The 27,953-nt window shown below is 37.4% G+C and overlaps 2 protein-coding genes across 3 annotated transcripts in view; one reads left to right on the plus strand and one right to left on the minus strand.

Moving 5' to 3' along the window:
- Positions 1-25,905, plus strand: part of ESCO1 (establishment of sister chromatid cohesion N-acetyltransferase 1) — a 32,631-nt gene extending 6,726 nt beyond the window's left edge. Inside the window, exons 6-11 of one of the 2 annotated variants that reach the window (XM_050892206.1) lie at positions 68-182; positions 10,456-10,587; positions 18,224-18,313; positions 21,301-21,444; positions 22,364-22,551; positions 24,895-25,905. In XM_050892206.1, the coding sequence (XP_050748163.1) occupies positions 68-182; positions 10,456-10,587; positions 18,224-18,313; positions 21,301-21,444; positions 22,364-22,551; positions 24,895-25,042 (817 nt within the window). In that variant the 3' untranslated portion in view covers positions 25,043-25,905. Of the gene's footprint in view, positions 1-67; positions 183-10,455; positions 10,588-17,501; positions 17,625-18,223; positions 18,314-21,300; positions 21,445-22,363; positions 22,552-24,894 lie in introns of those variants that run through there. The other variant, XM_050892207.1, reaches the window with a different exon arrangement.
- A 959-nt stretch (positions 25,906-26,864) lies between these two features.
- Positions 26,865-27,953, minus strand: part of GREB1L (GREB1 like retinoic acid receptor coactivator) — a 145,345-nt gene continuing 144,256 nt past the window's right edge. Inside the window, exon 36 of the mRNA XM_050891288.1 lies at positions 26,865-27,773. The gene's annotated coding sequence lies outside the window, so the exon portion shown is untranslated. The remainder of the gene's footprint in view (positions 27,774-27,953) is intronic.

The raw sequence follows: 27,953 nt of genomic DNA on the forward strand, positions 1-27,953 counted from the left end.
TTTGAGTATCTAGGATGACATGTATAAACAGTCCCTTTTTTAACATGAAATACATTTATATTTCAAGGGTTCCATTGTCAAATCCTTCATTAGCATCAAAATGCAGTAACTTCCTACCATCTCAGGAACATATTCAGAAGCTAAAAGAAGCAGGAAAAGATGGTGATAAGCAGCTGATCATAGTAAGTAATACCCTTTTAGCAAGGCTTATAGCTTCTCAAAGAAATTACTTTTGAATTTGCAGTGCTGTGTTTTTATGAACTTGTCTAAAAGTCATTAGTTATACATACTACAGTTACCATTGTAAATGATTTGTGAAAGTAGAACCTGTACTAGATTGGCATTCAATGTTGATGGAAAAATGGTGGCAGACTTAATGTTTAAAGCTGATTCTCGTTAAAACAAATTTCTGCATTTTTTTAATAGAATGACTATTCAGTAAAAATATAGTTGTTTTAGAGAGAATGAATTTGTCTTATGTGCAAAATCTCAGTTTCTTAAAATTTCAGAATTATAGGGGGAGGTGCATCTGGCAGACTGTGTGCAAAATTAATATCAACAGATTTATTCCTGCATCATTCCAATGTCCATTGTTCTGAGACAAACTTAAAGGCTTTCCTGTGGATGCACTCATTTTCACCATAATATTTAAGCAGCAATACTAGTTTTGTTATTTGTTCTTACCCTTTTTGCTATTAGCTACCAAATGCAAGTATCTCTTTTAAAACAAGAAAGTGCAAAATGAGAAGGAAGAGTGTGACATGCAGTCGTTTTTCTATCTTGTAGAATCACACAACTTGATAGTGGAACAATTGGAGTTTTTGGTTGTGTTTCGTTTTGTGTTTTTAGTAATCCACACTTCAGATAATCCTTGAGAAATGAAAGGCTGAAGTTGGGAAGCTACAGAGGGAGAGGAATCCAGGCCATTAGGAAGGAGGACTCTGTAGTAAGCTTCTTGTGAAATTACCCCTCTCACATATATAACTGGTGGTCTTGCTAAATTGCATTTTTTTCATGTAATACATGGATTATACACATGAAAATATTAACTAAAATAGAACTAGGTGAATTCTGAACACTCTTTTATATCCATACTGAAAGATTTTAAAATCAGAGCTTCTGAGAGCTAAATTGATGAACATATCCTTGATTTGTCTAAAGTGATACAAATCTAGGCACTTGAATGCCCAGTCACAGGGTGATAAATGAACCGTATCTAACATTTAAGAAGTATTTCAGCTATTGCCTCTCTGAAACTGTCGTGGTTTAACCGCAGCCAGCAACTAAGCACCGCACAGCTGCTTCCCCCTCCTCGCTCCCCAGGGGGATGGGGAGGAGGGGAAAAAAAAAAAAAAAAGAAAAAAAGGTAAAACTCGTGGGTTGAGATAAGAACCGTTTAATAACTAAAGTAAAATAAAATACACTACTAACTAAGAATAATAATAATAATATAATAGTAATAATTGTAATGAAAAGGAATACAACAAAAAAAAAGAAATAACACCCAAGGAAAGACAAGTGATGCACAGTGCAGTTGCTCACCACCCGCTGACCAATGCCCAAGCAGCGATCCACCCCTACTGGCCAACTCCCCCCACGTTTATATATTGGGCATGATGTTCTATGGTATGGAATATCCCTTTGGCTAGTTCGGGTCAGCTGTCCTGGCTCTGCTCCCTCCCAGCTTCTTGTACACCTGCTTGCTGGCAGAGCATAGGAGACTGAAAAATCCTTAACTTAAGATAAGTGCTACTTAGCAACAACTAAAACATCAGTGTGTTATCAACAGTATTCTCATACTAAATCCAAAACACAGCACTGTACCAGCTACTAAGAAGAAAATTAACTGTCCCAGCCGAAACCAGGACAGAAACTCATTTTACCAACAGTTAAAATGCGTGATTAAATATCTTAACTATATTAAAAGGACTATAAGAACATTCCTTTTCATTTCAGTAAAGCTAACTTAATTTTTGCTCATACAGTAATAGAACTTGACTGAACAGTTGCTAGGATCTTTGACAAGAAGAAATACATAACTTTCTGCTTAGCTACTGAAGAGAGGTTGTGTAGCTCTTCTCTACAGTATTCATACAAAGAGATTTTTTGCAACTTATTGGCTATGCTGGCAGTATTCTTGTTTTCAGCCCAAATTAGGAGAATAGTATTTTTTCCCCTAGGTATTCAACAGTAAAAGTTTTAAGTTATTTACCTAGCAAAATTTTAGAATATAAAGAATGGGTCATCAATGAAGAACACTAGGGAAAATGGGAGAGACCTAGTTTCTTGTTTTCTGTGTGTATTTCTGGAAAATGCAAGAGCACTGTATTTAATTTTTAAATGTGAAAGTAACTGCTTCATAATATCTAATATATTTCAGCACTTTATACAAATCTAATTCATTTTGATTTCATTGAGTTCAGAGTAGGCTTTTTATTGTGTTGAAAGGGCATTTTGGTAATGTCTGTAGTTCACTTTACCAAGAAAGCATTAGGTAAGGTATTGCTCTGTTATTCTTTTACCTGGGGGAAAACTGCTTTTAGCATTGTCAAAACATACAGAGGAACCCAAATATTTGTTAAGCCATTTTGTAAAATACTATCCTTGACATTAGTTACTGTGGAGACAAGACAGTTATGTCTGGAATAGTTTGTACTAGCATCTGGAGGGGAAGAATCACTAAATTGACTTCTCAAGTACCAGACTTTGCTTGTACAAATACTCAAAAGATTGGCGATTAAATGCATGTAATAAAATAAGGTACATTTTGTAATTAATAGTTTTGTTTGCAAAACTATGGTGAATTTCTTAAATGTGGATTCTGAATGGCTGGATTTTTTTTTTTTTTTTTTTTTTGTTAAGGAAATATTTTTCAAAGGTGTTTATGTACTTCTGTAACGATTCTCTGAGAACAGAGAAAAGATTCATTTGGTTTAAAAGCTGTTCAGGTTGAAATTTCTATACAGAGAGCAGTCTTACTACACACAGTCAAATCACTTTAGCATTTATAGTGTCTTTAAAAAATTTTATAGTTAACAGGTAGAAATAATTTTTATTTCAAGTTTCTGTTGCATTGTATTAAGAGAAGCAGTTTCATTATTCTTCTTTACCTTGAGCAAAGTTGGGAAGTCATGCTTTTATTCTTAGCAAGGAACATTTAACTTGCACTTTGTTACACATTTTTAAAAAATTAAATGCCTAAAAGGTGCAATTTTGGGCTCTCTACTGTGAGATCTGATTCTTTTGGAGATCTGTCAAGCCAGTCCATCTTAATGTATGTACAGAATCCTTTTTTTTCTTTTTGTAACCGAAGCGGAAAAACTAGTTGGGCTTAGTTTGACTCACCACATGATACACTGTCTTTCTTTTGCTGGTTTTTTGCTATTGAATTTTCCTAGTCTTTTGTATTTAAGTTTGACATCTGTCCTTTTAATTGTCTTTACAGTATCTGAGGCTTAGAGTCTGGGATGTTACAATATTGTCTGCGTATTCTAACCTTTTCATTTCCTGAGCTATATTTAGAGAGGTGTTATGGTAAAACTAATCTTTGTTTTCCACAATATGCTTTATTTATTTATATTTAATCCTTAAAGATGTATTTTACCTTCCTTCTTCTCCCATATGATTGCTATAATGAATAGATTCATTTTCTATTTTTCTTAAGTAATATAATCTTTAACAAGCTTTAAGGCTATTTGATTGTAGCAGAAGTAAAATAATACACCTTCCGTTTGTAGAAGAAATACTTAGTAGCTGTATTTGCACCATTCTCTTTCTTGGTACACATCATCGAGTTATCTGAGCAGCTTTCAAACATAAAATTATCTTCATTTTGTAGAGGTACAACTAAGACAAAAGATGAGTTGTTTCTGTTTTCTTCAGATTTGCTTGCTGTCACACATCTTAAAAAGCAAGTCTCTTCAGAGCATAGAACTTTAGCTGAAAACAGCAAGGAATCTAATGCTGCGACAAACTTCGTAAAAGAAACAGTGACAGGAAACAATGGTGTTCGAAGTGATGTGCAAAGATTTAGGTTCAGACCGAGGAGAGTATGATCTGTTTCTCTGGAGGAAAGAAATTAAGATTGAGGTTAAAAATATGTTATGTTCCAAATCCATGACTTGGTGTTTAGAGAAGTAGTCTGTTCTGAATATTTGTGAACTGTACCCTCTTACACTTCATTTAAATGTTCAGTTGGTAGGTTGACAGGTTATGTGAAGCTCCATATTGGAAGTTTTATAGCGTAATGCACTAAAATTGTTCTTTACTTTCCAAGTACTTGAATCTGATGTGCAAATATGAGAAGTTGAACATGAAATCATCTGTTCCTTTAACTTTTGAAATGGAAAGAAATACAAATGTGCAGAGCTTATGTTTTCAATTTTCATAAAATGAGATATGCTTTACATCCAAGGCCAGGAAAGTCAGTTGTTTGCTTCTTGTAAAAATTCTGCTCGTCTGCAAGATCTAGGACAAAATTTTGACCATAAGAATAGGAATTGATAAAAGCATTAATGCTACAAAGGAATGTTCTAAAAAATGACCTATGAGGTACAGGAATACTTCTTCTATTTTATGCCACTAGGGAGATGTGTTCCTTTGAAAATTAAGCTAGTCTTTTGAAAATGGTACTCATCAATTTTAGGAAAGAACGTGTAAAAAGAATGAACAGTGAAAAAAGTCACTGAAGTGATAAAAAGATAGTATAGAGTTACAGAGACTTTTCTGCCTTTCTAGAGATCTGAGCTAATGCCTGGATGCAAGCAAACATGATTAAATGTACATGATCTTTGTAAGTATCAGCAAATGCATGGATCAGGATTGCTTGATGAAAGATGCTTTTGATTCTGAGGTTAGAATTGGTGCTATATGTGGAAGTGATGTGCAGGCTAATTCAGTTTACACATTTGCATATCATACTTGAATTTTTCCTTACATACATTTTGGTTAAACTTGAACATAGTTTCCTGTTTGACTGAAATAGGTAATATATGAAAGAAATATTTTGATTTAAGCCGAAAACACAATCCTCAGTGGAAATAAGAAGTGTAAAATTGATTTCTTATGAGCCTGAAGAAAGTTGTGTAACGATCATTTAAAGTTGCTGTTTTCTTCCTTAAACTGGTGTAGTCTGGTTGGCAATTTCTCTGAAGAACTGGAGAATGGCTTTTGGGCAGTGTTTTGTTGTTCACATTAGTTAAGTACTGCCTCTTTTCTTTCCTATAATCCCAGTAAAAACAAGGCAGTGGTTACTGCATAAGTGACTGGGGAGGGAGTTTGGTAGTTGAGAGCAGTCACTCTTCCTTTCTTCCCACACAAATCTTACCCTTTGGGACAGCTCTGCTCTTAGGGGCAGTAATAGCTATCCTTTCTTACTATCACTCCTTCCCATTTCTACTTCACTGCAGCAACCCAGCTTTCTCTAGCAAATTCAGGTGGGTTGTGTTTGGTGTCCTTTGTCCTGAGGTGAGAATGTTTTGTAAGGTTTGCTGGGGACCTGATACAGGAATTCAGGCACCAAGGCTACTAACACTGTGTTGTGGGTTAACCCTGGCAGGCAGCTAAGCACTGTGCAGCTGCTCACTCACTCCCCACAAGTAGGATGGGGGAGAAAATTCGTGGGTTAAGGACAGTTTAATAGGTAAAGCAAAAGTTGTGCACGCAAGCAAAGCAAAATAAGGAATTCATTCACCACTTCCCATCGACTTGCAAGTGTTCAGCCATCTCCAGGAAAGCAGGGCTCCATCATGCGTAACGGTTACTTGGGAAGACAAATGCCGTAACTCCAAACATCCTCCCCTGCCTCCCTCTTTCCCCCAGCTTTTATTGCTCAGCATGATGCCATATGGTATGGGATACCCCTCTGGTCAGTTTGGGTCAGCTGTCCCAGCTGTGTTCCCTCCCAACTTCTTGTGCACCCCGGCCTACTCGCTGGCACAGCAGCGTGAGAAACAGAAAAGGCCTTGATGCTGTGTAAGCACTGTGCAGCAATAGCTAAAACATCCCTGTGTTATCAATGCTGTTTTGGTCACAAATCTAAAACATAGCACCATAGCAGCTGCTGTGAAGGAAATTAACCTTATCCCAGCCAAAACCAGTACACATTGGAACATTCTCTGTAATATTCTTGAATAATGTTTTTATATGGGTTGAGAACGGATTAATTGTCCACTGTAAATATTGTGCAGATCTGTTTTTTAACTTTGTGGTTTTTTTCATATTGCTTTAGCTAATGACCAGTGAGGATATCATTTCATGGTGGATAATGACCCTCTATTTTCATTTTCCAAATATGTTAAATAAGATTAGATACATCACAGTTCTGAAAGTTTCAAGTTGATTTATATCCTTTGGCTAAAATAGCTTTTCAGAAAGATGGGTACTGGTGATGTTTTTTTTTTTTTTTGGTTGGGTTTTTTTTTTTTGTTAAATTCCACAGTCTTCATTTTGAAGTGAAACTTGTTTCTGAGTTGGGTTATGCCTTCTGTCTTCTGATCCTCCTGGTCAGCAAGGGGATCTACCCATCAGCTTCAGTCTTGAATGCATCTTTCGTTGAAATAGCATTCTTTGACCTTTTCATTTTCTGTGGAGAGCCCAAAAATCTTTGTGTTGTTCCTTCCTGCTGCTCTTGTATTTCCTTTCCAGCCTGCCTGTTTCTGTGGCTGGGTTTTATTCTTTGTTCTGTGAAAAGACTAGAGGAAAAAATAATCTTCCTCTAACTAACACTAGGTAATCAAGAAGGAGGTGACCTAATCTGTGCCTGAAGAGAGAGAAAAGAAAAGGAAAGGGAAAAAAAAAAAAGGCCCCTTTTCATCTCCTACAGAGGCACCAAATGCCTTTTTTGCTTGCAGGGCTCCTTATTCCACATATGGAGGATCAGCAGACATGCACCTTCTCAAAGAAGATATTGGTAAGACTTTTCTTTCTGTCTAACACAGAATTAAGAAACCCTTCTGGAGATTAAGGCAACATTGTCACAATGTTCAATTACAGTTAGCCTTGAAACAGTGGGTCTCATACATCCTGTCCTTGTATTAATGAGGATTGCCCGAGATGTCAGGAATGCTTAATGGCCATCTACACGTGCAGAATTTGCTTAGGAAATAAAAGTATCCTTGCTCTTTATTGTTACTGTTTAGAAAATTGAGTTTTAAATAGAGTAACACATTTTTCTGCCTGCAACCCCACATTTTCTTAAATATTGCTCTGAAAAACATTTTTCTAAGTTCTGAGAGTCAAGCCTCTTACATCGTTTTCTAGTTGTGACAAGTCAACAGTTTATTCTCCAGTACCTAGTATCCGATGTTCGCTGAGAAGATTTCCTGCCCCCCCCCGCCCCATCCCAATTTTAAGTTTTTGTTTACTCTCATATGTGGTGCATAAGGTGTTCTTGGGTTGGGTTTGTTCGGTTTTTTTTCTTTTTTTTTCCCTCCCTCTCCATTAGGAAGGACTGGCAGCCTTTAATGCAGTATTATCTTGATGCATGCCCTTTCCACTTTTGCTTATGCAGTGACATCAGGTTAAAAATAGTTGGATTCTGTAGATGTTTTGTTAAAGTACAAAAATGCATTCTTCATAATTCCTGACTTTATTTTGCATGTCCTGGGTTTGTTTTTTTGTAGTCTGCATTGGATTTACAAAGCTGCTTTTTTTTTTTTTTTTTTGTCTGAAGCATTATGTCCTGTGGTGTGGCTTTGAAATAGTACTTCAATTACATGAAAAGGCTGTCTTCTTTACTGCCCTCAGGATACTGTAAAGTATTTGCTAAAAGTATAGTCAGCATTTGGTAGGGCTACAGAGTTCAAAAGATTGCTTTAGATACTACAATGTGTTTTTTCTGATAATTCACATAACAGGTTTTTAATATTAACCTCTGTGTGTAGCCCATTGATACAACTGAATGCATGTAAAAATAGTGGTATCAGTGAAATCCTTAAAAAAAGAAAAACCAAACAAAAAATCCCCCCAAAAACCCAAAGCCACTGATACCAGCAACATCCAGGAAAGTCAGACTGTAAAATACAACGTGGCAGTACTATTCCAGGGAAATAATCTGTTCCTGGAGACTTGCAAAACAGCATATGTATTTACAAGGCAAGATGGGATGAGCTAAGGAGCCTGACAACTTTGAGGATATCCTTGCCCCAAATTTTTTTATGTCTTCCTACATAGCTAGGCTTTTTTTTGGCTTGAGATTTTTGGTAGTAAACTAATAGATACTTTAGCTTAAATACCTTTAGCTTCTTGATCATTTGAACAGAAATTGTTTCATGAGACTTACTGCAGTACTGATATGTGCTAAGTATTTCAAGAGTTGCTTTATGTATCTGATTTTCTAATTTCCATGTCTTGTTTTTTTTTTAAGTATGTTCCAAGCATCAAAGCAGACTTCCTCTTCACTTATCCTACCCTAGATATAGGGAATATGTTCTCCGTCTTCAAGATAGGAATTACTAAGTTCGGTTCAATTGGTTCATCTTAAGATAATCACCATACATCATCCTTGCTGCTGAACTGACTTTTTTCAGCTTTCATCTGTAAAGCCTTGAAATGCAGTATATTTTGGTGGCCAGATGGGTACTTTGTTTTGAGCTATATTGCTGCTTTAAAGGAAGTCTGCAGGTAAAATAAAATGTGTTGGATTCAATTTTTACACCTTTAGAAACATCATCTTACTCTGCCTCCGCAAATCTAACCTCAGGATTCATCTTTCCTTTTTCCTTCAGAAAATTTGTGTACTCCTGTTTCTCCTTCTGTATATGGTAGGAATGTATAAATTGGCGTACCGTTAAAGCAATGACTTCTCAGATTCAGCTTCTTTCTTTTGGCCGAGTTCCATATATGTGCTCTTAAAGAGAAGTTCAGCTCTGAGTTTGCCTGGCCAGTTGTACCTTTAGTCTTGTCTTGGAAAGAAACCGATATCTACATTTTTAGATTTCACTGATGACTACTTGAAATAAGTTGCTGTTGTGTGGAGAACTGAGCTGTCATCTAGCTCTTAGATATACTTAAACATATCTTTGAAGATGGAAGGAGTAAGAAATGGTTCGTAAACACTTGCTGTGTTGCAAAATGCTTTATTCTGTAAAGTAGGCTTTTTTACTATGAATGTTTTCGGCTCTTAGAAAACAAAATTAAGTTCAGGTGATCTGTTTCTTGCAAGTTGTGCGCTTTCAATTTGTGCGCACAGATCAATTTCCTTTTAAAAAACACCCTCAGGTCTTCTTTTGCTTATATAGTATCCTATTTTAGAGTATAAAATAACTTTCTGTTTCTCTATTACTTCTGATATATGTTAAAATAGATAAAAGTGACATTTATTGCTGCTTACATAAACTCAATTTCCAAATGTAGTTAAAGAAAAAAAATAATGTATTTGAGCATTAAGCCATAACTTAAAACATGCCTTTTTGGCTAGAGACTTCAATCTAACTGGTATTCTTTTGCTCTTTGCAAAAGGCACCTCCTGCACCTGACACTTCACTCTTTATTAGGCACTGACTCCTTAATCTAAGCATACTTCCAAATTAATAACACTGTTTTAATGAATAAATAGCAAAGCAATAGGTACTGAGTAGTGCCCTTAATTTGGTAATGGTTGTTTATAGAGTAGGAGGATAACCTAAAGGGTCATGAGTAAAATGGTATGATCTTCCATTTGTATTGTAGCTGCTATCCAGAGTCTGAAAAATAAAAGTTACGAACCCTGTGCAATTAAGATAGCATGTCAAACATCATAGTTAGCTGTTTGCAATTAAGAGTTAAGACTTAAATCCTGAGAGTATGTTCAATGAGGCTTTTAATCAATGAAGTGAGGGATAAAAAAACCATAATGCTATTTGATTGCCTTGAAATATTTGGTTTTCGTAAAAACCTAAAAGTTAGTGATCAGCTGTTGCAGATGTATTGCTGATCTTAACGATTATTTCCGTAACTTTTGTTTTTTATAATATCCTTCCAAACATTCAGGAAAATGGCCCACCTCAAAGCAACTCATAACCAAAAGACAGGCAGCAGCAGAACTGTAGGGAAAACCAAGTAGTGTGGGGCTGGGTGTGGGAATTTTCTTTGTAGAATATGATTATATTTACTGCAAATAGGGTAATGAAGGAAGAACTCTCTGTTCTTTGTATTTCATAAAATAAAAGAGAAGTCATTTGTTCAAAACTAATGGGGGTGGAGCTAATTTTAACGTTAGGAAGAGTTTGCTCTGTGATTGATGCCTGTTGCCTTTTGAGGCTATGTGGGGTTTTGAAAGATGGAATTCTAAATTCTGTACTTGTTCTTTCTCCTGTTTCACTCCATTTTAGCCTCTGTGTTGAGTTTCAAGAAGATAAGTTATAAAAGGCATGTCTGATTAGATGAAAGTTCTGTTGAACTGTATTTACTGTGCTTGCAATTAACAAATACCTTTTTTCTTTTTTTTTCTTTTTTTTTTCTTTTTTTTTTAAATAGGATGCAGGACAGAAGAGATTTGGTGCTATTTCCTGTAATATTTGTGGAATGCTTTACACTGCGTCAAATCCAGAGGATGAAACCCAACATCTGCTATTTCATAACCAGTTCATAAGTGCTGTAAAATATGTGGTAAGAAAACCTTATCTTTTTAAAGACATAAGCATTATCTTTTATTTGCTGTGTACTGGTTACAATTTGTATTACATTAAGTCATGTTTTAATAGATTAGTATCACAGTAGGCCATAAATAATTGACTTTGGGAAATAAATGTTTTTGAGCCACGGTAGACAGGTTATATGTAATGTATAAAAATATTTAGTAGGATAGTGGTGTTTCATTGCCATTGTATTCTTTCTGTTACAATTCCCTAATCTTGGAGGGGGTGAGGGTGGTGACAGGAAAACAAAGGAATGTCACTGTTCTGAAAGTGCTAAATACAGGTTTCAGTACAACTGGTGTTTGCAATGGTTGGCTTAATAGTCAGATAAGAGCTGATTGTACTTTTTTTGCAATTGTGTAACCTTAGATGACTTCTAAATTACTTTTTCTTAATTATGTGTAATTTGAAGAGAGACTGCCTAGGAATCCAACTGATATAACTTCATAGTGTATTGAAACTTTCCTGATTTTATAGTGTCATTGTAATCTTTAAATATAAAGTCCAAAGTGTTATTCCATAACTTCATTATATGTGCTGTATCTGAGTATATCTCTCATATTAAAGCTCAGATTTGAAAAATTTTGTACAATTTAAAGTATATTGTAAAATCAGCTACTTCATACTAGCTGATATTACAAGACTTATAGGAAATACCTGTTCACATGTCTGAAATCCAGAATAGAATCCACAAAGTCTATTTTCTTTATCACACATGTTACCTTCAGTACTCTACACTCGAGTAGATAAGACCTCCAGGATAACTGAACTGAGGCCACCAATTCATTTCATGTAGGTACCAAATGGCTGTTGGGCTACTCTTAAATCTCAAGCTCAATTTTATCCCACTGTTTACAAATATAAAGATACATCTTCATAGCTAAAGTGTTTGAAACTATCTGGTAAATAGTTCTGGTATTTGTTCTGTTCTTGGTTAGTTTTTGCTGAATAATCCAGACATCTTGAAAGATCTCTTCTGATACACATTAGCTACATTTTAGGGTGAGACTGGGCAGAAAGTATGATGGAACGCAGTACATTATGATGGTAGCATATCATACGTTTCCCCATTTTATTCCTGGTTGTCCATCCCTGTCCCCCCCAAGTACTTTCAGATCTTGAATGTTACCAAAGATGTAAACATAATTTACAGAAGATGGTGTTAGTTCTTTTGGACAGAAGCTGGCAGATGAGTTCAATAGTTACTTAAAGCGGCTATGTTCACGTAGGTAGGAAGCTGCACTGAAGTTTGAATATTTTGGAAGTTGAAAGAGCTGAAATTTCTCACTTGTATGTATGTCTAGAGTAACAACATGATTAACGTAAAAGTGAAAGAGCAGACTGCCTTAAACCAGTCGTAAATAACTATGTATAAAGTTAGGTATGCTTTTAATTTGAGAAAACCTTTCCCTATTGTTTTCTCGGTTGCTAGGCATCTGTTTAAAACTTCACAGAATGTGTACTCAAGCAAATTATTTGTGTTGTCAGTTCAGTGAGTAAACAGTTCTATCTCTGAAATCTTTTAAGACTCTAGTTGTGTTTTGTGACATCGTAGACAGCTATAGAGCGATGATTCAGATGGTTATTCTAGAATAGAAACTATAGAGTAAGAGGCAAAGGAAGGAGTCTTATGAGTCTTTAAATTCCCCTCTGATTTTTTTTTCTCCCTCATAACAATTTGATTGACACACTGTTTTCTGCATGGGTAAGTAACTTTTGCCATGCTGAACAGATAAGTCTTTAACACTAATCATTTGACCCATAGTCAGTGGTTCTTGGTTGATTGTGTTGTGGTAATGTCCATGACAGAAACATCCTCACCTCCTCTTAGAAAATAATTTCAATTTTCTATAAGCCTTCTTGCTAGTGAATTAGTACACCAAATCTCTACTTGTTAATTCTTAGTCGTCCAGAAATACCAGAAGAATGATTGCTAGTTATCTTAGTTTTGCTAGGAGGTTTCTAGTGGGGATTGCTGGGAGGATGGCTCAGAGGTGTGATATGCTTGGTTTCTAGATATTTGTATGTAGTTACTGTGTTGAAACTATAACTACCTTCCTTTCCCTGACAGAATGTGTTAACTGAACAGTAGCATCATGGGATTAAAATAATTGTACTAGAGAAAGTCTTGGTAACTTCTTGGTTAGACTTTCTGGTCCAGGAACATCTGTTCTTGGTGACCTTGGTATGTCACTTTATTAGCTCTCCAGATACTCTTTTTTATGTAGTTAATATATTTGGCGTTATTGTTGATTTGGCGGCCGTTCTAAGGTATCTCAGAAGCATTTTTCATTCTCTTGTCATTCACATTCTTTGTGCCATATGATGCAGTCCCAGTCTGACTTGAGAAGACTTTTCTCAGCTTTTCCTCCCTTTTAAGTGTCTCTTGTTATGTGCCTAGTAGTTCTAGTGATGATTCATTTCACAGAATCACAAAAAGAAGGCCTGTATAGATTATCATGCCAGAGCTTCTTGCCGTGAACTGTGAAAATGGACTTTATTGTTAGTGTCTTGCCCACCTGCATGCAGCTGCTTTGTGGGTTTTTTAAAAGTACTGAGTAGCCAGAAGATAATTTATTATTTACATGCAAACTATTTACTGTCTTCAACAAAATATAATTTTGTTTGGTTTTCTTTTAAAGGCCCGTCTTGTTTCTTTCAGTAAAAATTTCTTTTTAGGTCTCTCTAGAAATTCCATTATGCCCCCAGAAGTAGGACAGACTAACAAAGAGATGGTATTGAGATACCTGTTTTGTCATGGGTGGCTGATAGAGACAGTAAAGAAGTTGTAGACCTTGTGTGAAGAGAGGAAGTTTGGCAAGTTTAATGACATTTTCTAGATTTGGGAACAGAAGATTGGCAAGGACTGATGTGGGTTTTCTGAAGTTTGCCATTTGCTATTAATAGAAGCGTGCAAATAGAATAAGCAAGGATAGTACTGGAGCAGGAATAGATTAGTGTCAGAGATGTCCCCTACTGCAGACAAATGCAGGAATCTGTCTCACTATCCTTCTGGTTTCAGACATCTGAAAGTCTCCAGAAAAAATATGCCATTCTAGCATGTGCGTGCATTGAGTGATGATGTACACATCAAGTGTTAACTCCAGTGGGATGGATAACTTTGTGGGACGGATACGTGGTTCAGTTTTATAAAACCCTCTAGCTGTCATACCACGCTATCAATTGTGTATACTCTCTGTGATGCCACATAGTATCAACTTAGTATTTCTGCAAAATTTTTTTAAGAGCAAGACATTATTTTTAATGACGTTTTTAAGTTGTGAAGCCAAAAACATAAGTTAGGAAATGCCTGTGGATTCAGGTGCCTGATGTGAATGCAGTTAATGTGTTTGTATTTCAAGCTCATCCTCTTAGTTAAGAATCTCTTGAGCTGAAGAAAGTGGAAGAAGCTGTTATTTGAGCTAATGTGTAATCTGATAAGTTTTAAATAGCTATTCTGCTATAACTGCACCCAGGCCCATCTGTCAGATTCTTATGATTTTCAGATTTAAAAACACACACCAAAAAAAAAAGAAAAAAAAGGCAACATTTAACTTCTTGGGACCTAAGGTTAATAGAATATCGGGACTGAAGATGATGATGAACTTCATGTCATCTTAGAAAGATTTCATGCTTGTCTTGGTTTGCATTAATTCCAAAAGTGATACATCTGTACAATATAAAACTTAATATTTCAAATAAAGTTCTTACTGTTAGCTATCTTCTGTGAGAATCTTAGTTTTAACAGAGCATAGTATTCAGTAGTTACATCCAAGGATCTTAATGTGTTCTACAGTCAAAACCTCATTCTCCATATTATGTTCATAGGAAAGGGAGGCAGAATATCTGTAATTTGATGAAGGAGTCAGGAAGAAGAATGCAGTAGATCCATTTCTCTGCTACAAATTATCAAGGATAAAAGCACACAAAATTTCATACTAAACTTGATTATTAGGGGAAAATTTCATAAATGCTTTTCTTAGCGAAGACCAAGAATTATACAGTATTAACCGCATTTTCCTCATTACCTCAATGTTTTTGAGGAAAAAACAGTATAAGAAAAAAACACCACTGATTTTCATGTATTTGTATTTATTTGAGAAATAGGGAGTACAGACAGGCCAGAACTGACATACCTAGAAAGATACCAGGTTTGCTGTCCCATTTCCTACTCTTAGATAAGAACTTCTAAAACATGAGGAAATGCATGGGAAACAGTCTATCGTGTCTTCCAACTTATGCTTTTAAAGACAAATCTACATCAGAGATTATTTTAAACTATAAGCAGAACATAGTTCATGTGAAATGGAGTGCTGAACATTTCAGTTACCGTGGTATTAATTGCTGGAGCCATCTTTACAACTGTATTCTACATCAGTTGTCATATACATGTATAATATCCAGTGAAAGCAATGCACTACACAGTGTAGTGGTAATTATGGTCCATACTATTTCATGATGCGGTAGCAACTGCTTGTCTGTATTGCCCTTTTTTGAATGATTTCTTTCTTTTGTAATTCTGTTGCCGTTGCATCTTAGTAAACAAGCAGAAACAATCTAATCTTGTTTGAATTGGGAGGAAAAGTTAGAGGTAGATTAAAAATTAGTTAACTGTGCGTTGCAGAGTTGCCTTATGTTCTCAAATGATTACAAATACCTGTAGGATAAATAGCCGTAACATGGAGGGGAGAAGGGTGTTGCAACAGTTACTGCACACCAATGGGGCTCTGCACAGCACCAGTCTGCCCAGCTGTGGTGATTAGGCTATACGTGCCTTGCTACTGGTGGCTGTAGGTAATCTGTTGTTGAGCATAGACTTCCAATATCAGGGAGGAGTGGTATGATCATGTTCTTCTACTCCAGGCCTTGCAGAACATGTATCCTGGTGGGAACAACAGCTTTCCTTTTAACTTCTTTGGTCATCACAAGCAATGTATATCAATGCTTGGGCATCTGATTCAACAGTAAATAAGTCTTAATGCCCTAAAGTAATGTCAATTAAAAGGAAAGGAAAAACAATTTTTCTGACATTTGCAGTAGAATATTATAAAATATATTGCAGACATAATGCTTTTGTTTCTTACTGTAGTAAGGTGTTCTTGCCATCTGCCTGAGAGAAGGAGTCCTACTTTAGTTCTCAATGATTGAAATACCTTGCAGACTGTTGTATTTTGTTTTAATAGTGTTAAAATAGTGGGGGTTTGTTTAAAAAAAAAAAAAATTAATAGGTGTGTTAAGGGAAATCATCTTCAGACCACATGCAAGATACTGGTACTAAAGCATATTTTGTGTATTGTAGATATCTAATAGGATCAGTCCCAGTTGAAGCTATAGCACATTTTTCTTAACAGCTTTAATGTTAGAATATGACAGAGCTGTGACTAATCTTGTGCATTACTTCCATTTGTCTGGTTTAAAGGAAGCACAGTTCATTGTTCACTAAGACTGAACAGTAAGGATACTGAAGATGCAGATACTTATGTGAAATGTTAGTTTTTCTTTTTGAAATTCTTAGAGCTGCATCAATAACAAAGGAATATGACTTTAAAATGTCTTCACTAAAAACCTTGGATGAGCTTAGGGTTTGCAGAAACTTTTTGGAAAGCTTCATGTAAAAGATACACTTCTGAATAAATTCCAAAATACTTCAATTTAGAAACTACCCCTCCTGTGAATATGATCAGTCCCCATATTATACTAATCACTTAAGAAAATGAACAGGTGGACAATAATGAAAATAATGAGTTTGAAGTATTAGAGAGACAATTATTGCATTTTTACAGAATTATTTTTAGACTTCTGCTAATATACTTGAATATATATACTGCTAATATATTCTGCTTGAAAGTATAACAGCAGTATGATGTTCAGAAATGTTTTCTTCCATCGGTTTTCATTTTGTTGAAAATACCTGGCTATAACGTTAACAGGATACTTTAACCTAAAATTTAGGGTTGAATTTTCTGCATTAGGCCTGCAACCTAAAATTTAATGTTCTGCATTAGGCCTGCAACATTCTGGATGCTGTAATGGTAGGATTATTAAACACATTGCATTTATCTGCTGACTGATGGTCACGGTTGGTTTAAAATAGGGTATAGAAAGCTTTTGCAGGGCACACAGGGAGCCAAAAGGCAGCAAAAGACAAAAAAATTGAGAGGATGGTATTTGAGGTTGGAGAGTAGTAATCCTTGCCTGAATCTTTTGACACCTTTTCTAACAGTCTCAAAAAGCGTGTCACAATCCCACAAATGGCGCTTTTCTGCTTACCTGAATATTGTGACACTGCTGTCTACTGCCCTTTGTGTTCAGATCATAATCTATATAAATTCAAATAGGATCTTCATTTGTGTTGGTATTTAGTGCAACTACTACTGAGAAGAAAAGCAGGCAGGATTAAAATGGTGTCTGTGTTGCAACCATTGCCATGCTGGGTGCTAAACTCAAATAGTTCCAGGGCTACCAGCAAGTAGATAAATTTCTAAAATTATTCTCTTCATGGCTTGTTTGGGGTAAGGGAGTAAAATCAGCGTGATTAAAATGAGATACAGATCAAATATTATAACACTTAAGTTTGTCATTTTTTTGTGGTAGTATATATGGCATTCATTCAGTGCCAAATTCCATTGTTTGGTCTTTAGTTGAACATTATTTTGTGGGAAGGTACAGATTTCAATGAGAATTATTCCATCAATATTGTTTCTTCAAAGGCTTTTTTATTTAAAGTTGCTTTGAGTAAGACTTGTAGATCAGCCTTTTTAGTGGCTGAAGTTACTTCTGCATTCAGTATTTTTAGGTCCCATCAAAGCAACTTGAGTTCTAATATCTACCAGTCCCATCTTACTAGATTTAAGTGGCTTTTTTGTTTTGTTTTTTTCCATGCAGGTACTGCTCATTATTCACCACGAGTGTGGATCTGAAGAAGAGTTAATTACCTCTATTTTTTTGAGTATGTTTATACTTCAGATACACACAACGTAGCCTCCTTCCCCATTAGATTCTTAGAAGGTAGTTATAAATTTTTTTCTAGTATCCTTCTTGTGGCTTTAACAGTTATGATCAGTAACAAAATAAACTATTCCTTACATTTTGGGCAACTGCATGCCAATCAGTTCACTTAGAACCTCCTGGAGGTCTTTCGCATGCCAAACTTTAAAACTGAGTGTGTATTTGTGGAGGTAACTATGTTAAAAAGAAATCTTTTATTAAAACTTAGGGTTTTTCCCATTCACTGGACTTCGGAAAATAAGTATTACATAGGTTTGGAAATCAGTTATGTGAGCCGAGTTTGCTACTTCTATTTTAAAATTCAGTTTGCACTGCAGTCCTGGGGGAAAAAAAGAAATCTAGTTGGGAAATTATAAGACACTTTCACAAATTGCTTCTAGATATAGTTAGGCTATTGTATAAATTATTGTATAACTAAGATCATATTATATTTGTTGTGCTCATTTTAAAAAGCTAGCTGAAGTTTCCTTCTCTAGCAAAGCAACTGCTAAATAGTGTGAAGTCTTTGCATAAATTCAGTGTCTAGAACAATAATATGCAATTTCTGTTTGTAAAAGTACATCTTGTGTATGGTTTAGATAAGTGTTTGTTTTATTTAGGGTTGGAAAAAGGAGAGAATTTTGGCTGAATACCCTGATGGAAAGATAATAATGGTTCTTCCTGATGACCCGAAGTATGCACTTAAAAAGGTATGGTGAAAAGGACTGGACGTGTACATTTTACCTTGTTTGATGTTTTCATATAAGTAATGAGAATGTTCATAGTAAAGTTTGTATAATTTACGTGTGAGCAGTTGAAGTTGGACTCAAAACTGCAGTGGTTCTGTAGCTTTTTCCACAAACATCTCCCTCTTATGCACTGCTGCTCTCTTCATAGAGAGGATGGGTCTGAGCAGGGGTGGGAACAGCATCAACCAACTGATTTTTTAAAAAAATTTTTTTAATATACTTGCTGAATGTCTGCCAGATATTTTATATAATATAAACTTCCTACTGTATTTAAACAAACTGAAAGGTATTGACTTTATTACTGTCCTGGTTTCAGCTGGGACAGAGTTGACTCTTCTTAGTAGCTGGTACAGTGCTGTGTTTTGGATTTAGTGTGAGAATAATGTTGATAACACACTGATGTTTTAGTTGTTGCTAAGTAGCGCTTATCTTAAGCCAAGGACTTTTCAGTTTCCCATGCTCTGCCAGCAAGCAGGTGTGCAAGAAGCTGGGAGGGGGCATAGCCAGGGCAGCTGACCCGAACTAGCCAAAGGGATATTCCATACCATGGAACATTATGCCCAGTATATAAACAGGGGGGAGCTGGCCGGGAGGGGTGGATTGCTGCTGGGGCATCGGTCAGCGGGTGGTGAGCAATTGCAGTGTGCATCACTTGTTGTTTCTTGGGTTTTATTTCTCTCTCTTTTTTTGTTATCTTCCTTTTCATTACTACTATTATTATTATTATATTTTTATTATTATTATTGTTAGTATTATATTTTATTTTACTTCAGTTATTAAAGTGCTCTTAACCCATGAGTTTTACTTTTTTCCCCAATCCTCCTCCCCACCCCACTGGGAGGGGGGAGCATGAGCGGCTGTGTGGTCCTTAGTTGCTGGCTGAGGTTAAACCATGACAATTACACAGCACAAATATGGCATCATTCTCTAAATGATTTTTGGATAAAAACAGATTTGGGTGGAAAGTGGCCTCAAAGTCACATAGTCCATTCCCATGTCCAGAAGCAGGATCAGCTCTGGTTATGATGCATCTGACAACTTTCTGGAGGTTTTCCTGACCTCTTCAGGCTCTGTTAACAGCGCTTCGCTATCTGTAACATTAGGAAATTTTCCCGAAAGGTCTAACAGAATATCTGTACTGCAATTTAAGCTCATTAGTGCAAATCATACTGCCATAGCTGTAGAAAACATCCTTTTCCTCTTTGCAACAGCTTTTTTGTGCCTGAACATACTTGGATTGTTTCACCTTAAGGAGATTGACGGATGTGCTGGTTTTTAGTTTATGCTCCTAAATAATGTTTTATGGAGCTCTGATCATTGTCATACTCTCCTCTAGATTATTTCCATTTGTGCCATGTCTTGTGTCTCTTTTGAAACTCTTTATCGAAAACTGGGCACAGTACACTAGTGGAGACTTAGAGCAGCAGGGTACTTCAGTATCTTGCTGGCTAGCCTGCGTTCATACATCTTAGTTTGTCATTACATTTGTTTTTTTCAGTAGCATGGCATGATTCTATTTAGCTGGGGATTTGCTGTGACTAGTAGGTATCTTTTTACAGTACCACTATCAAAGGATGACAGAATGGTTGAGGTTGGAAGGGACCTCTGGAGGCTGAACTGATGCCCAAGACAGCTCTTTCAGGTGGTGTGACTGTAGTGGGTTTTCTTTAGACTAACATAGAATTTTTTAATTTATTGAATTGAAAAGAAACTACAAATTTTCTTTTTACCATATTTAATGCAGATAAGTTTATTTATTAAGTTTTGTTTCTCTAGTGGTATTATCTTAATTTTAGTACATTCATTGCACATTCATTTTTTACTAAAATGGCTGAAGAAAAAATTACTTAAAATACCTAAGTGGGGCAGAGGAAAGGAAGACTGTAGCAAATGAAGTCATTTAGGATAGTGTTCTCTGTAGTTCTGTGTGGTTAAAGTTGAGAGAATCTACAGCTGTCACCACTGTGGATGACTGACTTCAAGAACGGTTACTTTGTGTTTCAAATTGGTTAATTGGACTTGTCATTAAAGGACCAGTACCTGAAGGTTAGATGAGAAAGTAGAATAGCTGATACCATGCCTTTTAAAAGCTACTTTAAAAGCATTTTTTTAACACAATTTTCACTTGATCAGTACTAACTTCATATATTCATAGCATCAGTAATTCTAGTTTTGCTTTACTAGTGCAACTACAACATGCATTAAAGAAGCTTATGCCGTTTAATGCACCGCATAGGAAAGGCCACCTTATTTCTGTCTCATATGGGATGATAGAGGCTGTTTCAATGCCCGGTTGTAGGTACAAGAATCTCCCAGTAAAATCTCAGCTCACACATAAGCTTTTGTTTACATTCATGCTGGAGTCTATATATTTCTTCTAAACTTGCTAACATTAAACAAAATTTTATTTTTAGTTTATGTTACTCTTGGCAAAACTAATGGAAGAGCAGAAAGCTTGAGGAAAGAAACGACAGTTATTCATTCCTTTACAACAAATGCATACATTGTCTAGCTGCCTTGTCACTGTGCTTGCTATCATCTGCTCAAAACCCTTGATGGATTAGTTCTTTCAAGACTTTAAAAATAACAGATGGAAAACCTTCAACTAAGCTAGCTTAACTTTTGGCACAGATCTCTCTTACTTCTAGAATATCAGAGTCCACGCTTTGATGATCTGTGTTCTCTCTATTAGCCTTTGACTAATTGATGTTTGGGCTTAATGGAAGAGGTCTCTTCCTATTTCCAGCCGAGTATTGTTTAAGGAACATTTACGTGGACTGATGTGTTGCAGGTTACTTAGGATAATCCTTAACTTCTGGAATAGCTTTCAGTGTTCTAGATACCTTAGTGCAATCTAACCTTTTTGCAAATCTGTAAATTTTATGTAAATTTATACAAATGTATATTTACATGTGTTTCTTATACAGCATTTAAACTTATTTTGACAGGTTGAAGAAATTAGAGAAATGGTAGACAATGACTTGGGATTTCAGCAAGCTCCGCTCATGTGTTACTCTAGAACTAAAACTCTTCTTTTTATTTCTAATGACAAAAAAGTTATCGGCTGTTTAATTGCAGAACATATCCAGTGGGTAAGTGATTGAATTGGAGAAAGGCAGTCTGTGTCAGTGCTTAGTGACTCTGTTCTTCAGACATTCTGAAACTATAGAATTACCTCGGAGTTTAAGTCTAGCCATTTAGCAAATAAGTATTCCGTGTATGCCTTTTCCACAGAGGAAGAGACTTTTGGTGGTAGACCGTTCTGAAATGTAGTTGCTCATTTTTGTATAGTTGACACTGAGCTGAGACACACGTATGGTGTCATACTTGGCTCAGACCTGCTCATGTAAGAACTTGCTACAGCCAAAGGGTGGAATTTTTCTTCCTCTGCTATCCTTACGCTAGCTCTTGCTCTCCTCTTGCTTGTTGACAAGCAGATTCAACTCCCTGCCTGGCAGAAATCCAGCGTGGATGAAAAAGTGGGTACTCTGCAGGACTGAGTTGAATCACCATGGGGTTGAGCAACTCCACAGCGAACAGAAGCAGAGGGCAGAATTGTGTGGTGGAGAGCAGGACAAGAAGTCGTACTGCCAGTTGCAGTACTAAAAACTGATGTCAGAACTTTGTCGCATATTCTGTCCGTTCCCTTGTAAACTGTGGTGGTTTCTACCGTCGCTTGGGAGTAGCAGACAAGAAGCAAAACAATCTTGGTCAAAGTCAGAGAAATTGATGCAAACACTTTAATACAGGTGGTAATAAGAATTGGATTCTTTGTTGCTGTTATTTTAAATCAGATAAGCTTTACAGGGTTGTTTGGTTTAATCTTCTATCATCTGTTCCAATTTTGAAACTGTTAAGAGAAATTACATGAGACACAAATATGCAGTCTTTTTGGTAAGGCATTTTAGCAAGTAAGTATGTTTAACTGAAATAAATTACACAAGCATTATTTTGTTCAGTCATTAGTGATGCTTTTATAAAGTGACAAATATTTTTTTACATCACCTGCAGGGCTACAGAGTTATAGAAGAGAAGGTTCCAGAAGTCAGTTCAGAAAACGAGAAAGTCATATTTGAAAGACAGAAAGCATGGTGCTGTTCAACTTCTCCAGAACCTGCTATTTGTGGGATTAGTCGAATATGGGTATTCAGCATGATGCGTCGAAAGAAGATTGCTTCTCGGATGATAGAGTGTCTTAGGTAATATAAAAAAAGTTCCTCGGTTACCTGTGTTTTAGCTAGAACTCAGTCCAAGATACTTATTGCTCTGTGTGTCTCAAGCTTGTATTTTTAAGCTGCTGGTGATATTGGGGATGTAGATCTGAGCACAGTTCACGGTTCCAGTGTTATGTGGAGTTCAGTAACTAACGTCAGTATTCTGCAATAGCTTGTCTTTAACAGAAATCTTTCTGCTAAGTGCAGTTGTAATGAGTCACCCTAGCAGACTGCCAGCGAGCTGGGGTAAATTCCTCTGAGGTCATTATGAGTGACGGAAATGAGACTGTCTTTGGTCAAAGTGTGAGATTACCCAAGTGTTAAGGACTGGGACCTAACCATTGGCTAAATGTCCATTCCACAGAGGTAGAAAGGGGGAGAGAACAGAGACGAGTGCACCGAACTATTGGATATAGTGTGGTGGCTTCCAACTGTATCTTTTTTTTTGCTTTACTCAGGTTCACTGAGCCTTATGAGATATTTTCAATTTCCATGGAGCTTTAGTAGCTGGTGATTAGTGTATTCAGCTGACTGCTAAGTGCTAGATTCCTAAAAGGACTCAAACATCTGCGCTACTGTTTAGATAAATGTTAAAAATGTTGAATCTCCAAACCATAGGTTTCTTCCAGTGACTTTTCCTAGAAGTTTAAACGGCTGTTCTGAGTAACGCCAAGAACTACCCCAAGCTTATTACTGCTGGGCTGTCAGGTTTGTGCTAGGTGCCCGGCTAGCCCCATCTTGTTGGAGTTTGTGGCACAGGTACTGCTGTGTCTGCCAGTCCTCGCCCTCTTGGGTATTTGGAGAGCCTAGCAAAGCTATTCTGCTCTGCAGAATGCGTCTTGCCTGGCTGGTGGAGCAACTAGAAAGTTCTTATCAGACCACGTTCTGTCTGAACTATTGACTGTAAAGCTGTATTCAGGTAAGCATATTAACTTGATGAATTGGTTATATTTTGGGCTGATTTTTAATTGTGTATTCAGTAGCTTCCTAGAAACTACTTCTTAAGGAAAGATTTCTTCCCCAAAGCGATGCTGGAGCTGCTCCCTCACAGCTCTAAAGGATCTTTAGAATCCATTTTAATGGTTTGTTGTGGCTAGCGAGAAGAGGTCTGTTTCCCTCTTAGCTGTGCGCTGCACCTTTTGCTGTGCTCCGGTGCTTGTTTGGCCTTCCATTAGCTCATTGCTACGTTAGTGGAAAACCGGCTCACCAAAAAGAGCTTTGTCTTATTCTGGTGCTCAGTTGGTTTGTAGAAAGGTCTGATGTCCACCAGAGTTGGTGTAGACTTGAGTCCCCCTTGAGAATATCTGCCCTGTTTCACTCGAGCTTTCACAGCTGACCTGCTGTCGCAAAAACCCGGTCAGTCAGTCTTAAGAATCTTGCAAAATCATCTTCCTAAAGACACTACCGAGAAGGGAATAAAGCTGGTAATAATTAAAAAGGATTTTGTTCCTATTATCTTTTCCTCAAGACTTAATGGAGATGTCCATATATGATCAAAGTTCGTACTTGCTCTGCAAGTACACGTAAGTTTATTTTACAGGAGTTAAACTTCAATGGGAGTTTCTTCTGTTTCCAAGGACAAACATTACCTCCGCCTTCCCCTGATCGAGGTCTTAAAGCCTGAGATCAGTTTTCTAAATTTGCTCACATAGTCATCCAGAAAAGTACAATGGTATCCCTTGATTCTCTCCTCTTTCTTCAAATAAGAATGAAACATACATAAAATATTTTCATGAAGTAGTTAAGCAAATTGAATCTTCCTTTTCATATAGGTATTACTGAAAGTGTATCACTTATGAATTATGCCTTAAGGTTGTGTTCTTAGATGTTCTAAATTAATCCAAGATGTGCTCTCATCCAAATATCCAATGTTTTTTTCAAACCAGGAACTTGAAATTTCATCAGGTCCTTTCAGCCCCCTCTATAAGCACCCTAACTTGTCTGCAGCTTAGGTTTTCATTCCTAGTGATTGTAGTCATAGTCCTAGCAGGCTCTTTTCTATGAAGAAATAGTTGGAATGAATTCAAACTTTTTTTTTTTTAAACTCTGAAATTGAACTCTTGATGCAGCTCGCAAGTAATTTCCCTGTACAAACAGTTCTTCTAAAATACCAAAACTTTATAAAAACCCTCCCAGAACAAGTGATCCTCCTTGCCATTTGGAAGGAGGAGATAGCTCATATAAATAGAGCCATCTCCTCCTAATAGAGCTGCTTCCTTTTGAATGTCCGTGCTACTTAATTAACGGTTTGTGGCCTAATAGCATAACTATTCTTGCATTATTCCCAGAGGGTAATTCTCTTTCTTTCCCCCCTCCCCCCTTAAACAGGAGCAACTTCATCTATGGCTCATACTTAAGTAAAGAAGAAATCGCTTTCTCTGACCCCACTCCTGATGGAAAACTCTTTGCAACGCAGTACTGTGGCACCGGCCAGTTCCTGGTATACAACTTCCTCAACGGACAGCACCAGACTTGACTGCTCCCAAAGGAATTCCGTCTTTATTGGGAGACTTCTGCCAAAACGCACTGAGCGGGTGTAGACCTTCAGCAGAAGCCAGGGCCATTTTTATTATTACAGTGAACTCAGGACTGGTAACAACCGAAAGGTTGTACTATTTTATTAAAATTGTAAACAATGCAGTAATAGGCTAACTTTGTTTTTTTAAAAGAAAGATATTTTATTAACTTTTACAAAGGTTTGATTGTATTTTATCTAGTTAGTCATGTTTACATGCAGCAGAAAATTGTTCATAGTGGACTGTAAGCTGATGCAAAGACTCTAGTCTCGCTGACGAGTACATGCTGAAGTTCTTAATGTGGTGATATACCAGTGCTCCTCGGTACTGTAACGCTCATCTCCTGCCACCAGCCCCAGCAGCTGGGTGAGGCCGTTAACGGTTGCTTGCTTGACAGAGTTCAAGGCTATGCTCAATTGCATCCAGGCAAGGAGCGTTCCGGTGCAGTCGTCGTGGGTAACGACCCTCACAGACTGTACGGTGGCTTCCGGGGTGCGCCACGAGGTGCAACGGAGCCTACTAGGTGTCGGCAGCGTCGGAAACTTGTGCTACCCCCCATCCCCTTCTCCCCCGGAGTAGTTGTAGAGTAAAAGGTGGAATGCAGACCCCGAGGACTGGTGTACTCGTCGTTTTTCTTCAAGTACTGTACTGAGTATATACCTTTGTTAGTGGACTTCACTTTGATACTTGTCACTCCTTCATAAATCTCTCCTCTTTTAAAGGGTTTGTATGTTGAAAAACTGCTGTGGCCTTTCTTGATCTGTACATAATGTAGATAGATTAAAAATAAAATACTTGATAGCTTTTTTAAAGTTACTCTGTATTGATACTGTGTGAATGAATCTTCAGTGTATTTCATACTTTTGCGTGTGAAATACATTACCTGAGTGGCTGAGGGCAGCGTGGGTTTTGAAGCAGCCTCTGGAGAACACAGTCACTGCATTCCTGCCTGCTTGGTGGCAGAGTTCCCTTTGTGACGATGCATTTGCATCACACCCCAAGGGTCAGTTCCCCAGTAGCTCCCGATCAACACCATCCTGGTACGGGGTTTACAGTAAGGTGAGAGGTGAGGCCTTCAGCCTTGAATAATAGCTTAAAACCCTAATACAAGATGGGAAGGATTTAATTAAATTTAAACTTACAGTTTAATTTTGGAACTTACGTGCATTAGAATACGCTTGTTTGTATTGTGCTCTCCTTAACCTTGGCCTAGAGCCGAAGCAAGGAACTCGCAGCACCTCTGAAATGTTACTCGGAGTACTTAAAACTGAAGTAGCTGAACGGTGGTGAAGTCTGGTCTGCAGAGGCTGCTGGTGCCAAGCTGCCACTTGCGATTTTCAAGGGGCTTTGGGAGCAGACTGGAAAGGGCTTTGTCAAAAAAGTGGGGCGGGTTCACAGAAAATCTAAAGGTGATCCGCTCCGGTGGGCTCGGAAAGCAAGCAGTGCCGAGGTGCTGCTGCTGCTCCGCAGTTCTTGCCCGAGCACTAGGGAAGCGTGGCCAGCCCAAGCCCATTTTTCAGCTGCTTACGCTTAAGGGGGCTAAAAGTTGGTATTGACAGCTTGATTACCTCCTCCCTCTTGTCTGTCTGAAACAAAGCTGCCCTCCCAGACCGCACGTGCCCAGTTTGAAAGATCTCTCGCGCTGGCAGCACACCGAGTTAACTCCATAAAATCAACGAGTGGGATTCACGTTAGCAGCACGAGGCGGGTTGCTCAGGGGCAAGCAGTGGTGTGTGTGAAGAGAGCAAGAAAGGGCGCGTCCTGTGCAAAGCACCCGTTGAGAGAGAGGCAGTCTTAAATGGTAACTTAATAGATTCAAATTTAATGAAAGCACATTATAAACATACCATAGCCACAACTTCAGACAGTTTCAGTTCATAAACAATAACATGAGGTAGACTGACTAGTGAAGCTAAATTCACCAAGTTTTTGGTTAAGAAAACTTTACACTAGGAAAGCAACATTTTTTAACCCTCTTCCAAAAGTCACAAAAAGCAATTAACATAAGTTAAGCAAAAAGCATCTGCATATGATTCTTTAAATCTTAGTTTACATTCAAATTTAACCTGTGAATAGACAAGAACATCTACAGGTAAAATATAACGCTGGCCAGCTGAATACATTCATAAGAATGGCCTTGATGGCGAGGCTTAAAACCAAGACGGAACAGCAATAATCTAGATGTCAGGTAACAGTCTCCTTCCCAGGAATTTGTGGGCAGCCAGTTAAAGCGGCGTGCAGTGGGGCAGGCCTACACCTTTTGAGCTGGTTTAGCGCGCCCTGGCCAGAGTGTTACCGGAACTCCTTGCTTCCGCACGGGAAGGAGTTGAGGGAAGGGGGTTACTATTGTTTGGTAAAGGCAGGCAAATACGCTGACTTTCTGACTGCGTTCTCAACCTTCAGGACAATTTCGCACTGCTTCACCAGAGGGCTAACTCCTCGTAGTAGTCTCAGCACCTGGAGTTTTAAGAACTTAGTGCAAACGTCAAAATACACAAACATAAAGGAAACCATTTTTGAACACGTCATACCTGAAACTCCTACACCACGGTAAGACTCGGGGTTGGCCTTAAGCCCTTCTGGCAAAACCAGAACTACTGGCATACATTCAGGTGTGTATCAAAAGCTTCAAGAAGCATCTTTTATATCCCTACTTCTTCCAAGCGTTAAAATAGATAAGGCAGGTTGTGTCTGAAGGAAAATAAAAAATAAATTTACAGAAATGGGTTGTTCATCTGAAATTGGCTAAATTTACAGCATCAGAGTTCAGCTACATTAACACAGACATATGCAAACCATTTTCCTCTAGCCTCTGTCGAATATATTATGTTTTTTCATCTGTAAACATCTCTCTTCACAAGATAAAAAAAG

The sequence above is a fragment of the Gymnogyps californianus genome, chromosome 2 (assembly GCF_018139145.2).
Source record: "Gymnogyps californianus isolate 813 chromosome 2, ASM1813914v2, whole genome shotgun sequence".
NCBI lineage: Eukaryota > Metazoa > Chordata > Aves > Accipitriformes > Cathartidae > Gymnogyps > Gymnogyps californianus.